At 42.8% G+C, this 15,362-nt stretch overlaps 1 protein-coding gene across 7 annotated transcripts; it reads left to right on the forward strand.

Moving 5' to 3' along the window:
- The first annotated feature begins 4,315 nt into the window (after positions 1–4,315).
- LOC129822226 (arfaptin-2-like) lies at positions 4,316–14,362 on the forward strand. Of its 7 annotated transcripts, none has more exons than XM_055880315.1 (10): positions 4,316–4,576; positions 5,092–5,208; positions 5,357–5,389; positions 5,775–5,883; positions 8,737–8,838; positions 9,407–9,522; positions 9,886–10,107; positions 10,320–10,477; positions 12,152–12,326; positions 12,402–14,362. In XM_055880315.1, exons 2-10 carry the CDS (start codon positions 5,104–5,106, stop codon positions 12,555–12,557), a joined length of 1,176 nt encoding a protein of 391 aa, XP_055736290.1. In that variant the 5' UTR covers positions 4,316–4,576; positions 5,092–5,103; the 3' UTR covers positions 12,558–14,362. The 7 variants fall into 7 exon arrangements, with proteins under 7 accessions (XP_055736290.1, XP_055736289.1, XP_055736291.1 ...); XM_055880314.1 differs by having other exon boundaries at positions 5,095–5,208; XM_055880316.1 differs by having other exon boundaries at positions 4,317–4,576; positions 5,095–5,196.
- Positions 14,363–15,362: the final 1,000 nt, after the last annotated feature.

Below are 15,362 nucleotides of genomic sequence, written 5' to 3' on the forward strand. Positions count from 1 at the left end.
GTCCTGGTCAAAAGTAGTGCACTATATAGGGAATAGGTTGCCGTTTGGGCTGCATACCCATACCCAGCTTCTCTCCTCAATTGATATTAATGCATTTCAGTCCTGTAGCTTGTTGCTTTATGATGTTACAGAGATGATAAGAGGTCATGTTCCGGAGGAAGGCACCAGCACCAGCCAACTGTATCATCTACATTCATGAACAGACTGAATCACAGCGGAAAGCATATATGTCCCAAATGGCACCATATTCCCTATGTAGTGCACTTCTTTTGACCAGGGAGATGGGACTCCGGGTAATAGTAGTGCACTATGTATGGAATAGGGTGCCACTTGGGATGCACCCCTGATAAGTCTCATCGACTGGGACTGGGGTTTATTCTGGGGTCGTTGAGGTACTCTTTTTTTGTGTACTTTTTAGGGTCGCTCCGATTTCTCATCTGCTTAAACAGAATATTTATATCTTCAGGTCATACTGTTAAGGGGATGTATCAATGATTTATCAAAGACAAGCGGATCTGTCCCTTGTCAGCAACTAGGCACTTTCTCTACTGTCTTTCTTTGACTATACTGCTAGTTTTTGACTTCCAGCATAAACTCCCTTCTACTTGGTCTGTGTCCCAAATGGCACCCTGTTCCCTTTTGACAAGAGTCCTATGAGCCCTGGTCAAAATAAGTGCACTATATATGGAATAGGGTGCCATTTGGGATGCGACCTTGCTCTCTTCTCTGTGATAAAAGTAGTGTGTCAAGGTTTTGACACGTTTTGAACAGCTTCTCTCCTGACAAAAAGGTCGTCTTAGAGACCACTAGAAGACAGATTATTCAGTCTTAACACCAGCAGCCATACACCCTTTTCCTGTTATGGGAAGTTCTTGAATTTCTACTGGAATATCTATGGGTTGGCTAACCCTCAGTCTTGCGTGTAGTGTAGGGCCTGCAGTACTACAAAGCTCCTGACCTGTCCTGTGTCACTTAGTTGGTAGAGCATGGCACTTAAGATGCCAATGCTAGGATTGTGAGTTTGATTCTCGCTGGGAACACACTTAAGAAAATATATGCTAATAAGACTGGATAAAAGCGTCTCCTAAATGGTATATATTATTCAGATTCTTACACAGTTGAAAACTTGGTTACCTCCATGTACCTTTCCAGGTCGTGCAACGGTAGCCAGAGGCTTCTTCAAACCTCACTGATTCTTCTGTTCACATCTGTAAACTTCATGAACTAGAACATTCAACAGTAGTCTATGCCAAAGATGGTTCTGTGGCTATGCTCCAGTCCAGTCATGTAAACCTCACATCCGTGACGGTATCAGATTTAAAAATACACATTTTCACTGTATTCCCCGTGCTTACAGTGACACCCTCTGGCAAAGTTTGGTACCTTACTTACTACATTATTATTATTTTAAAATGTGACAGACAATGAGACATCATAGAGTTTAAAATATAATAATAATAATTGAACCTTTACTTAACTAGGCAAGTCAGTTAAGAACAAATTCTTATTTACAATGACGGCCTACCAAAAGGCAAAAAGGCCTCCTGCGGGGACGGGGGCTGGGATTAACAATTGAAAATAAAATAGAAATATAGGGCAAAACACACATCAAGAATTGACAAGAACATAAAAGACAAACAAAACAAACACAGAAACACTAGTTATGACAGTATAAGATCATGTGACAATGACACTTATTTCGAAAATAATTACTTATAATATTGGACTGTAGACAAGCTTTTCTTATTATTTAGTAATTTTAGAGACTCAATTAAAAACATAAAGTCTATCAAAAACCCTTTAAAGCAGGGGGTTGATTAAAAAAAGTTGGTTTTGTGGATATAAGATTTACCAATCAACCAAAATCATGACATTAGTTATACATTTCAAAGAGTTCAGAGTACTGTTAAACAAGGATATAACATCATTGCATTTAATATCAATAGAGTGACCAGTTTTCCTCAGTATGTTGTCCTTCATATCTATCCAAAATCGAATCATGTACAAACAACTGTAAAACAAATGTGTCAGCATTTCAGGTTCATAATTGCAGAAGGTAAACTTGTTGTCAATGTCTGTAAACCTTGACACCATCGTGTTGGAGGGATAAATGTTGTGTAAAATCTATAGGTGCCCCTCTCTTATCTTATTAGAAATACATTTAAAAGGACAAAGCCAAAAGGATTTCCCTCTTAGTGTGATATTTATTTTGCTATAAAAAATATTATCTTATGTGTTTATTTGTAAACTTGGTACTTTTGATATCAATACCATTAATAAATAGATTAGGTTCTATTCTAAGTGTATCTTGAAAACACATGACTTTTCATTAGCTGGGAAATACCCGAGGGAATAGCATTAACCACCAGGGTTGGGGAGTAACAAATTACATATAATCTGTTACATGTAAGGGATTACAAAAACGGTAACTGTAATCCGTTACATTACCAGCAAAAATATTGTAATCATATTACAGATACTTTTGAAAAACTAGATGATTACTTCGAGCCTTACTTTTAAATGATGAAAGGAGGTTTGCGAATAAAACATATTTGACACTTCTCTGTTTCTCAATTACATTCAAATCAGCATTGAAAAAAGGCGCAAGTTTAAGTTTGTTCCACCTGTGCGAGTCTGACCACAAGTCAGAGACTTGAGACGTAGAGTAGGTGAACGAATGATCTCCGCATGTGTGGTTCACACCGTGAAGCATGGAAGAGGAGGTGTGATGGTGTGGGGGTGCTTTGCTGGTGACACTGTTGGTGATTTATTTAGAATTCAAGGCACACTTAACCAGCATGGCTACCACAGCATTCTGCAGCAATAAGCCATCCCATCTGGTTTGTGGGACTATCATTGTTTTTCAGCAGGACAATGACCCAACACACCACCAGGCTGTGTAAGGGCTATTTGACCAAGGAGAGTGATGGAGTGCTGCATCATATGACCTGGCCTCCACAATCACCCAGCCTCAACCCAATTGAGATGGTTTGGGATGAGTTGGACCACAGAGTGAAGGAAAAGCAGCCAACAAGTGCTCAGCATATGTGGGAACTCCTTCAAGGCTGTTGGAAAAGCATTCCTCATGAAGCTGGTTGAGAGAATGCCAAGAGTGTGCAAAGCTGGCATCAAGGCAAAGGGTGTTTATATATATATTTTTTTTGTATTATTTAACATTTATTTACCTAGGCAAATCAGTTAAGAACAAATTATTATTTACAATGATGGCCTACCCCCGCCAAACCCGGTACTTTGAATAATCTAAAATATTATAAATAACTATAAATAATAATAAAATATATAATAACACTTTTTTGGTTACTACATGATTCCATATGTGTTGTTTCATAGTTTTGATGTCTTCACAATTATTCTACAATGTAGAAAATAGTAAAAAATAAAGAAAAACCCTTGAATGAGTAGGTGGTCCAAACTTTTGACTGGTACTGTAGATATATAATTTATAAGTCCAAAAATAGGTGTACTGTAGCAACTACAGATTGCCCCTTTAAGTCTATCCAAAGTGTGTGAGTTTGAGTATGTGTCAATTAGGCCTATGGATAAAAAGAAAATATCAGCATGAATTAGATTGAGCAATAAAAGCCTCCCTTTTATTTCATAGGCTGGGACCCGCACTATGCAACTGTTGCAAGAGCGCAACCTCCAAGCGTCTATTCAAGTTGGATTATTTTTGAATGCAGCAGTCGCACCATTGGAACACATAGCTTGGACTGTAGCCTACAAAAGCGTATTCCTGCTCTTTTCCCTCGATCCATCAAACACATTTGATGTGTCATCATATTTGTCTCTGATTTATGGTCAGACTCGCTCACGTTGAACATATTTCAAATTGCGAATGTTTTCAATGCTGATTTGAATGTCATTGAGAAAACAGAAGTGTCAAACATTTTGTTTTCGCAAACATTCTTTCTGAATTTAAAAATAATTCTCGAAATAATAATTTCGTTTTTCAAAAGTATCTGTTATCTGATTACAATATTGTAGCTGGTAATGTAACGGATTACAGTTACAGTTGTTGTAATCTTTTACATGTAACGGATTACTCCCCAACCCTGCTGAGGACAATACAGATGCTGGAGTTCAACCATTTAATTGTAACGGTATTATTCATATCCACAAAATCCAATAACTCAAAACCTCCTTCTGCCCTAGTTGCAGAGAGAACTTCATTTTTAAATTGGTGATGTTTGTTTTTCCACACAAACCAAACAATCCAAATCACTAAATGGTTGAGGGCAGAATGGAGTTGAGGTCGTCAGCTGTTCGACGTGGTGACTTGACGTAGCGTTACGTGTAGCGCCAGAGGAAGGAAGGAGGGAGGTACTGGGCTTCAGGGATTTTATCTGCATATTGTGTCCGGTTCTACCGGGGGATGCTAACGGAATAACGACTACAGTCATGCGTTCATCAACAGACGAAAAATAAACATTGCAACGGTGTCATTCCGTTCATAATAGTAATATTTTCATAATAGTAATATTCGATGAAATACCGTGTGGAATAAGCAGCTACATTTGACAATTTGGGAGATTTGACTACTGCACCTACACCGCAGGTAACGTTAGCTAGCTAGCAGATCATGCTAACTGAGATCATCATAATTTTCAGCAGCACCACCAGTTTAGCCAGCTGGCTAGGGACGCAAGGTTGGAGCTAGCAAGGTTGGAGCTAACTAGCTAGGTGTTGTATTGCTGGGACTAACAAGCTAACTGGATACAACACGCATGATGATCACGAATAGCTAGCTATGGCTGCTGTAATGTGTTGTGAAATGTGATTGCTTACTGTGAGAGCAGGTTATCGCTGCTTTCAGCACTCACTGTACCAGTGGACAGATCAGCCAGCTGGCTAAGGAATATGGACACTGCATATTTACATATCACAGCTGGCTAGGCTGGATATTATCCTGAATTAGCAGATTCTACTCATATTGACATTGAAACCATTCCTTTCATTAATGTGAAAAGCTCAGTGTGTGATGATCGTGCTCTCTCTCTCTCTATATCACCTCTCTTTCTCCATCTCTCCATCTCCCATCTCTTTGTCTCTTTCCCAATGCTCTCTCTCCAGCAGACGACCACCATGGCAGACAGTTTTATGGGCAAGGCGGCTACCATGGAGATTCCTATCAACAGCAATGGAGAGACCCTGGCCGAGGATGACAGTTTGGAGCAGGTGGGTCATATGGTCTGTGTCCCATGGGAATAGGGTGCCATTTGGGATACAGTTACTATGTACAGTATTTATATGTATACTGTGTGTGGTGACCTCCTCATTACATCAACTATTTGTTTGTGTATTTTATTGTACTGTATTATGTCTCACTTCTGTGCAGGCTGCAAAGATTCAGTGGACCTTAGATGAGAAGGTGTGTCACGTCATGGTTGGAGAACTGTAGATTTAGATGTAGTGTACGTGTTAACATAGAAGACTTTCAGACTAACCACAATAAACCTTCATCAATAGGTTTTCTCCTAATTGTTTTTCACCTAATCTACTGAACCATTTTCATGTGTGTGAGTGTCTGTGTACAACAAAGATTAGGCCTATATGGAAGGTCTTCGTCAGATTGACAATAAACTCTACAGGAGCGTTACGTATTAGTCAGTCCCTCCAGGATTCACATTTGTTTTTTGGCGCAGCAAAATCAAGTGTTTTTGGCCGCAAATATCATAAATCTCTGCGAAATCTGTGAGGGACTGATTAGAGTTAGGCTATATCTATTCCATTGATGTGTTGTGGCTTCACCTTAGGACCTGCAGCAGGTGATGGTGTCTGGTCCCAACCTGAATGAGACCAGCATCGTGTCTGGAGGCTACGGAGGACCTGCAGGGGGCATCATACCCACCTCCTCCATCAAAGGTACACACAGCTCTACTGCTCTCACTAGCTCCATTAAAGGTACAGACAGCTCTCTCTCGCTCCCTACTGCTCTCATTGCTTTGCATTACTGGAATGTCCACTTAATTATGTCCACTTAGGCCTTATTAAATCAATGAATAGCCTAGTCCCTTAAGCAATGTCTGTGCTGCTTGCTTGGTTTGTTAGCATTAAGAATGGTGAAGACTACATTTTCAACTGTCCCAATGTGGTTTGTCCTGATGGAATTCAATTCAGTTTTTTGTTTATTTTAGGAGCTTGCCTGCATGCTGTTCTGCATCAGTGACTCTATTTTGACCTAACCTTCTTTCTGTTCTTTCAGGAGTCTATGAGTAGCAAACAGTCTCTCTACTGTATTGGCTATTTTGATTTTAAGATCTACTTCCTACTCTCTCTTACTGACTATCTTAACCAACCCTGTCCTCCAGGCCCCGCTATCCATTTCAACCCTCAGTATGTGGACAGGAGACCCTGCCCCTAACTGTGCCCCTGTCCCTGGAGCCAAACCTCAGCCCACAGGTGGCTTTACACCTCTCAACCTCCTTCCACATAACTGTATACTTCCCTCTTTTAAAGGTAGACTCAGCGAAATGATGTTGCTACAAGCAGCACCGCAGCTATGGAGATGAGCGAGATGCAAGACTTCGCGTTCCTTTTTTATTTTTGTACTGACAGTGCATTCGGAAAGTATTCAGACTCCTACATTTTGTCCCTCATCAATCTACACACAATACCCCATAATGACAAAGCAAAAACAGGTTTTTAGAAATATTGCATTTACATAAGTATTCAGACCCTTTACTCAGTACTTTGTTGAAGCACCTTTGGCAGCGATTACAGCCTTGAGTTTTCTTGGGTATGACGCAACAAGCTTGGCACACCTTTATTTGGGGAGTTTCTCCCATTCTTCTCTGCAGATCCTCTCAAGCTCTGTCAAGTTTGATGGGGAGTGTAGCTGCACAGCTATTTCCAGGTCTCTCCCGAGATGTTAGATCCGGTTCAAGTCCAGGCTCTGGCTGAGACACTCAAGGACATTCAGAGGCTTGTCCCGAAGCCACTCCTGTGTTGTCTTGGCTGTGTGCTTAGGGTCTTTGTCCTAATGGATGGTGAACCTTCGCCCCAGTCTGGGGGCCCTGAGCGCTCTGGAGCAGGTTTTCATCAAGGATCTCTCTGTATTTTGCTCTGTTCATCTTTCCCTCGATCCTGACTAGTCTCCCAGTCCCGTCCCTGCCCTGCCCGGCCCCCCCCCCCCAGCATGATGCTGCCACCACAATGCTTCACCGTAGAGATGGTGCCAGGTTTTCTCCAGACGTGACACTTGGCATTCAGGCCATAGAGTTCAATCTTGGTTTCATCAGACCAGAGAATCTTGATTCTCATGGTCTGAGAGTCTTTTAGATGCCTTTTGGCAAACTCCAAGGTGGCTGTAATGTGCCTTTTACTGAGGAGTGGCTTCCGTCTGGCCACTCTACCATAAAGGCCTGATTGGTGGAGTGCTACAGAGATGGTTGCTTTCTGGAAGGTTGCCCTTTCTCCCTGACCAAGGCCCTTCTCCGATTGCTCAGTTTGGCTCGGCGGCCAGCTCTAGGAAGAGTCTTGGTGGTTCCAAACTTCTTCCATTTAAGAATGATGGAGGCCACTGTGTTCTTGGGGACCTTCAATGCTGCAGAAATGTTTTGGTAACCTTCACCAGATCTGTGCCTTGACACAATCCTGTCTCGGAGCTCTACGGACCATTCCTTCGACCTCATGGCTTGGTTTTTGCTCTGACATGCACTGTCAACAGTGGGAGCTTATATAGACAGGTATGGGCCTTTCCAAATCATGTCCAATCAATTGAATTTACCCCAGGTAGACTCCAATCAAGTTGTAGAAACATCTCAAGGATGATCAATGGAAACAGGATGCACCTGAGCGCAATTGTTTTATGTGGTGTTTTGAATAATAATAACAATTTGAAAAATGTAAAGTCACACACAGTATCTGCATGTGCACGGGTTCGTTTCATGCTGTTCACAGTGTGGCAGCCAGGGCACCAAAACACCGGGGAAGTTGAGCCTCGAGCTTCAACACTCTTAGTTGTTGTGGAAATTGACCCACTGTGCTGTTTACTCTCTGCATCTACGTCATATTGCTGAGTCTACCTGTTTATACTTTTAAGAGTGTTTTCATTAGTTACTCTTTAATTCTGTGGGAGAATGATCCTTGCCTGTAGCCTGGGTTGCTGTTCAACACCAGACACAGTTGAAGTCCCTCTCTTCAACAACACTGTGTACCTCTTGTCTACAGATGTCACGGGAAAGAAGGGCATGCTGCTGTACTGTCTAATGCATACTGGATGCATGGCGGTGGAAGTTAACTAAACAACTGGATATGTTTACTAACCTGATTGACTTCATTGCAGAGCTGTTTTATTTACTGTGTTATGTTTGTGTGAATGTTTCTAATGACGACAACTCCATCCCAAATGGATAGGGCACTACTTTTGACCAGAGCCCTATGGCTCCCCCATAGGGAATAGGGTGCCATTTTGGATGCATCCTATGTATGCAAATGTCACATGAAGCAGTTAACAAATGAAATATTGAGGTTCATTAAATCACCACATGATATGTGCATCATTTCATACTTTACTACTACTTATGTTCATATTTCATATTTTTCTCCATTTGCTTTTTCATTCTGTTGTTTTTTTGACATGGAAACCTGCATGACTCACTATCACATCCTCACCTCTGTAACACCTTCACCAACCTTCATCTATTCTCTTCATCTCATATATCACATATCCTCACAGCTCCTCTCCCCATCTTCCCCCTCCCATGTCCATTCCAGAGCTGCGAATGAATTCCAGGGGACAGGGTGTAGGTCTGGTCCCCAGCCAGTCAGCAGCCAGCAGGATAGCCAACCAGAACCAGACCGACCAGCCATTTACAGGTACCAGAGGAGTAGGGTTGCAGAATTCGGGTTCGTCAAAATTCCCAGGTTTTCTAGAAATCCTGGTCAGAAGATTTCCAGAATTGGAAGGGAATTCCAGAATTACTATAAGCACTACATTTTGAATTCTGCAACCAGGGTTTCTGGAAAACGTGGACATTTTACCTGGGAATGTTACTGGAACTTTCCAGCCCTACACTGGACCCATATATCACCACCCTCCTTTACTCCACTTCACCTTGTTCACTCATTCATTTCATTCACTCTCAACCGATCACTCAATCACTGTCATACTATTTTTCTCGAAGACATACTTTGTACATGAAAGGAATATTTCAGGTCTTTGCTTTGAGGAGTAGTGATGAGGAGAGTGCCCAAGGAAGCACTGATCTGCCTTTCTGTGTATCGTAGCACTACTGACTGAAGCTGGTTTTGTGACAGGGTTCATAGTAAATGAGATGGAAGGTCCATCTTATTTACTATAGACTTTATCAACTAGGTCTCAGCAACTAGCCACTTTAAGGAATCATCTGAGAGTGAGCATGTTATTTATTATCCTTTGTGTCAGGGTCGGGGATGCACCACAGTAACAGCAACCAGAACATGTCGGTGGAGGAGGCTAACCGTGGTGTGGCTGTGGAGAAACTAGACAGTGTTAAGAAGTGGGGCATCAACACCTACAAGGTACAGAACAGAACCTGTCTCCTGGGGAAAATGGGTTGAAGCCATCCTTCATTGAATCCTCACTGTGTTCTATGGGTGTGATTGCGACAGCACTGGTATGATCAGTTGTCTTCATACAAGGCTGGGAATAATTTCCTCCTTGGAAAGCAAGTAACTCTTCTATTCGGGTTCTATTCTGATCACATCTCTCCATGTCGTCTTTATCCCAGTGTGCCAAGCAGATGTTCTCATCTCCTGTTCTCTCCTTTATCCTAATCACATCTCTTCCTCTCCATCTTTACACCAGTGTACCAAGCAGATGTTCTCATCTCCTGTTCTCTCCTTTATCCTAATCACATCTCTTCCTCTCCATCTTTACACCAGTGTACCAAGCAGATGTTCTCGGAGCGGTTCGGCCGTGGTTCTCGGACAGTGGACCTGGAGCTGGAAGCCCAGATAGATGTGCTCAGGGACACCAAGAGGAAGTACGAGTCTGTCCTGAGACTGACCAGCGCCCTGACCAGCCATTTTTACAACATGGTCCAGACCCAGCAGGCCCTGGGGGACACCTTCGCGGACCTCAGCCAGAAATCACCTGAACTACGGGTAAGAAAGACCTCTAACCCCTGACCCCTAACCTTAACCCGTAGACCTCAGCCCAGCCAGAAATCAGCTGCAGATGGCACACTGTGTGAAATTGGCCTTCAGAAATGTAGCCTGAAAATCCAGGCCATAATTTTTGGTTGGAAACAAAGCCAATCAGTTTCACTTTGGAATCCAGGCTACCTGGATGTAAACGCAAGTGTTTGTGTCCACAGGATGAGTTTGGCTACAACGCGGAGACCCAGAAGTTGTTGTGTAGGAATGGGGAGGCTCTTCTTGGAGCCATCAACTTTTTTGTGTCCAGCATCAATACACTAGTCAACAAGACCATGGAGGACACACTGATGACCATCAAACTGTACGAGGCTGCAAGGTAACAACGATGATGGGAAGGTTAGAAAGGTGAGGGCCGGCCTCCCGAGTGGCGCTGTGGTCTAAGACACTGCATCGCAGTCCTAGCTGTGCCACTAGAGAATCTGAGTTCGAGTCCAGGCTCTCTCGCAACCGGCCGCGCCCGGGAGACCCATGGGGCGGCACACGATTGTCCCAGCGTCGTTTGGGTTAGTGGAGGGTTTGGCCGGCAGGGATGTCCTTGTCCCATCGCGCGCTAGCGACTCCTGTGGCGGGCCGGGCGCAGTGTACGCTGACATGGTCGCCAGGAGGTGTTTCCTCCGACACATTGGTGCGTCTGGCTTCCCGGGTTAAGTGAGCATTGTGTCAAGAAGCACTGCGGCTTGGTCGGGTTGTGTTTCGGAGGACGCGCGGCTCTCGACCTTTGCCTCTCCCGAGTCCGTACGGGAGTTGCAGCGATGAGACAAGACTGTCACTACCAATTGGATACCACGAAATTGGGGAGAATGGTAAAAAAATAATAAAAAAAGAAAGGTGCAGGGACTGGAGATACTGTGGTAGTTTCCTCCTTATAACAGTTTCAAATGATCATACTCCCAAATTAGGAGGTTTACAGTCTTTTTTTACAGAGATCTGTGCTCCTTTACACCATGAAAATGTGGCCCTATATCTATGATTGCCAGAGACATTATATAGAGTGTGTTTGACATGACATCATACTTCTGTGTGTCAGGCTGGAGTGTGATGTGTACCATGCATACCTGTAGGAGTTGAACCTGGGTTTGAGGGTTATAGGGTGTTATGTGGGTGTTTTATAGGATTGGGTGGTATACCGTATACTGAGGTATTTTTTTCTAAAAGCCACGGGATGGTTTTTCAATAGTCAAAACTATTTATTTTAAGAAATTTGAATATTTCTAGCTACTTTTTAAGTTAATACCTGCTGTCAACTTGTGCAATACGTTGGGAGATAAAGCAGATTGTGTTCTTCATTTCACCTGTCAAATGATTTTCCATTATGAAGCTTACTGCAGTTCCCCAGAACAGTTAAGCCAGTCACGTGTCTGTTTATAAATAGCACAACGGGAGACAGCGGGAGCTGGTGAGTTCATAGTGTTATTTATCTATCAGAGTCTCTGTTGAGCAGCGCACATGAGGTGATGAAGATACACTTGTATGCAATTCACTACTAAATGTTTGCCATCAGATATATAATGGCTTTCTGCCAGGAGTCAAAGAGCTCTGAATGGGTTGTCTGTACAGCTCCCATTTGACCCCTGTGCTTCCTACTAGTGGTTCTTTTCTCCTCCGTTCTTCTCTCCTCTGCTCCATGTTCACATGCTGCTCTTCCTTCAGAAAAGCATGCATCACAACTTTAGTCATCTGCACAATTTCTCTCGTTCACCTTTACTTGTAAATGTCTACACTCACTGAAAATGACATTCGGTAGCAACTAGCTATGCTTGTATAACTTTATGAGCGGGATTTGCTTGTCTTTGCAATTAGTTTATTTGTTTTTGCTCGTTAGCATTTAGCTAACAGCGTCTGGGTGATTTTTGTTGTTGTTGTTTTGTTGCATCTTTAGTTCCCCCCCTGTGTACTATGCTGGTAATACCATAAATCTCGGGATGGCAGAAGAACGAACGATATGACTATGTTTTTACGCTGCCTCTCTTCCCCTCTCTCTCTCTCCCAGGCTGGAGTTTGATGCGTACAGGGCCGACCTGGAGGAGTTGAGTCTGGGTCCTCGTGATGCTGCCACCATGGTGCGTATAGAGGTGTCCCAGCAGCAGTACCAGGTGCAGAGAGACAAGTACGAACGGCTGCGCTCAGACGTCACCATCAAACTCAAGTTCCTGGAAGAGAACAAGGTGGGTTAGTTAGTTATTTGGTTAGTTAGTTTACAATAATGCTACATCACACTCTCTCTTTTTCTGTGTGTGTAGGTGAAGGTGATGCACAAGCAGCTGCTCCTCTTCCATAATGCTATCTCAGCCTACTTCGCTGGGAACCAGCAGCAGTTGGAACAGACACTGAGACAGTTCAACGTCAAGTTAAAGCCCCCAGGGTCAGACAAGCCCTCCTGGCTGGAGGAGAGCTAGAGTGATCAGCTCCCAGTCTTCTGGGCCCGTATCAAGCATCTCCGAGTACGAATACTGATCCAAGATCAGTTTTGCCTTTTAGATCATAATGAATCAGATTATATGGACAGGCAGGACTTGATCTTAAATCAGCACTCCTACTCTGAGATGCTTGATACATACGGCCCCAGGTCTCGGTCAGGTCTCTGGTATATTAGGGACACAGACGGAGAGACACACCGGGGTTGGAAGAAACAAGAGGAATGGATGGATGAGTAGACGGATGAACGGATATATGAAACCTACACAAACTGTATATACAAACCAGAGATGGGACAAGTAGAGACTAGTGATGATGATACTAAGGGGAAAAGAACGCTTATCACTTACATTTAGTTTTGCCAATACATTGCTCATTTGTTTATAGAATGTCTATTTTATGTTGATTTGTTGTGTTAATTATTCTCAACAGAGCATCATTATGTTGTTGCTATCTAGCGTAACTTTTAATTTATCATACTTTGTGAAGTTATTCTAAGATTATACTTTGCACATAAATGTAATCATTATTTTCAAACTGTTTTCGCTCTTTTGTAAAGCGTTATGTATGTAAAGCATTCCAGAGGTCATAATTTAAAAGGTCAGTAAACTGTTTACATATGTAGAGGATATTAAGAATAGGCTATGTATCTGGACCAGTTACATTGTTTCTACCTGGTGACGATTAGAGGTATATTTATTAATGAGCAAAGGGAGAAGCCTACAGTCTGTGGTATACTATTGATGACAGAAGTTATGTGTTAAAGGGGCAATCCCGGATTTGTAAAACAAAGCAGTCAACAATCAATGGCTATATATCATGAATTTAAAAGTCAAAACATTTATTTGTACCAATCCCAGATTGCCCCTTTGTCTACCAATCATTTTGAGGACAGGAAATACAACTTTTGCGTTTACAATAATCTCCCTCTGATTAATCCTGCATATCATTTTATTAAACATGTATTGTCTTTAACATATCCAATATCTCAATAATTAAATAGAGTTAACATTTATTCATAAAAATACCTTGACTTGGGCCTCCCGAGTGGCGCAGCGGTCTAAGGCACTGCATCGCAGTGCTTGAGGTGTCACTACAGACCCGGGTTCGTTCCCAGGCTGTGTCACAACCGGCCGTGACCAGGAGTCCCATAGGGCGGCGCACCATTGTCCTAGCTTCGTCTGGGTTAGGGGAGGGTTTGGCCGGCACGGATGTCCTTGTCCCATCGCGCACTAGCGACTCCTGTGGCTGGCCAGGCACAGTGCACGCTGACACGGTTGCCAGGTCCACAGTGTTTCCTCCGACACATTGGTGCGGCTGGGTTCCGGGTTAAGTTGGCATTGTGTCAAGAAGCAGTGCGGCTTGGTTGGGTTGTGTTTCGGTGGACGCACGGCTCTCGACCTTCGCCTCTCCCGAGTCGGTTGGGGAGTTGCAGCGATGAGACAAGATCGCAGTTAGATGTCATGAAACTGATTCCATTCAAATGTATATGTTCTTATTAGGTTTTTCTTTTGTTTTCTCTCACATTTTTACATCAATGTTGTGTCTCGTTTTAAAACGGATATGGACCTAGTGTACAGTATATTAAATGATGGTGGTTTACAGTATATGGTTTGATATTTCCATAGAGACTTGATGTTTCCCCACAGAAGCTGTACAGTAATAGCAATCCGTCCATCTGCTGTCCACTGAATATGTTGTTGTAGTCTTCATCTGTATAAGTACTGTACCATATTGTGTTCATACATTACATGGCAATACAATCCGAAACATGGCTGAAAAATGATTGGTACTTCCATCTGTGATTGTCTTCTTTACTGTTAATCAGGCAACGGTCCAGGCTTGTGTCCCAAGTGGCACCTTATTGCCTAAGAAACACACTATGTTTGAGTAGCGCACTATATAGGCAATAGGCAGGTTCTGACAACCCTGCTGTAAAGGTTAAGATCAAGCTGAGTTTTATCTGATTTGTATTTGGTGAAGTCAGAGTGAGAGCTGATAATTGTCTGGTCTATTAAACAGCTTGGGAAGTTATAGGAGATCTTTCATCGGTCTGTGGACAAACCTACTGTAACTATTGCACCAGGTAGATAGGGACAGTAGGGAATATTTGACACACAGAAAAACCCAAGATTCAAAATGTAAATTACTTTTTAATTGCAAGAATCCCAATCCAACAGCTACAATGGTCAATTTCACTATAAATACGTATTTGTTCATTATATTCATGGTCACTGGGATTCAGGAATGTTTCCTTTAGAAAACAAAAGTTTGGAGTATGTAACATTCTTTGTCTGAACCTTGCTGTGCCTTGTGATTCATCTCAATGACGTATTACTGTTTGACAGTGGATAGAGGGGTCTGATTAGCAAACGGTATGAGGACTCAATGTTTGTCCCAAATGGCGGCCTATTCCCTACATAGAGCACTACTTTTGACCAGAGCCCTATGGGCCCTGTTCAAAAGTAGTGCACTTACGGAATAGTGCGCAATTTGGCATGTGAGCTATGTTTAATGACACAATAATGCTATTTAATCACGTCATACATGTCAACAACCTGATCAGGTTTGTGGTTTGTGCTGTGGTGGAGATCTTTGTGGGCTATACTCGGCCTTGTCTCAGGATTGTAAGTTGGTGGTTGAAGATATCCCTCTAGTGGTGCGGGGGCTGTGCTTTGGCAAAGTGGGTGGGGTTATATCCTTCCTGTTTGGCCCTGTCCGGGGGTATCTTCGGATGGGGCCACAGTGTCTCCTGACCGCTCCTGTCTCAGCCTCCAGTATTTATG

The sequence above is a fragment of the Salvelinus fontinalis genome, chromosome 24, assembly GCF_029448725.1.
Source record: "Salvelinus fontinalis isolate EN_2023a chromosome 24, ASM2944872v1, whole genome shotgun sequence".
NCBI lineage: Eukaryota > Metazoa > Chordata > Actinopteri > Salmoniformes > Salmonidae > Salvelinus > Salvelinus fontinalis.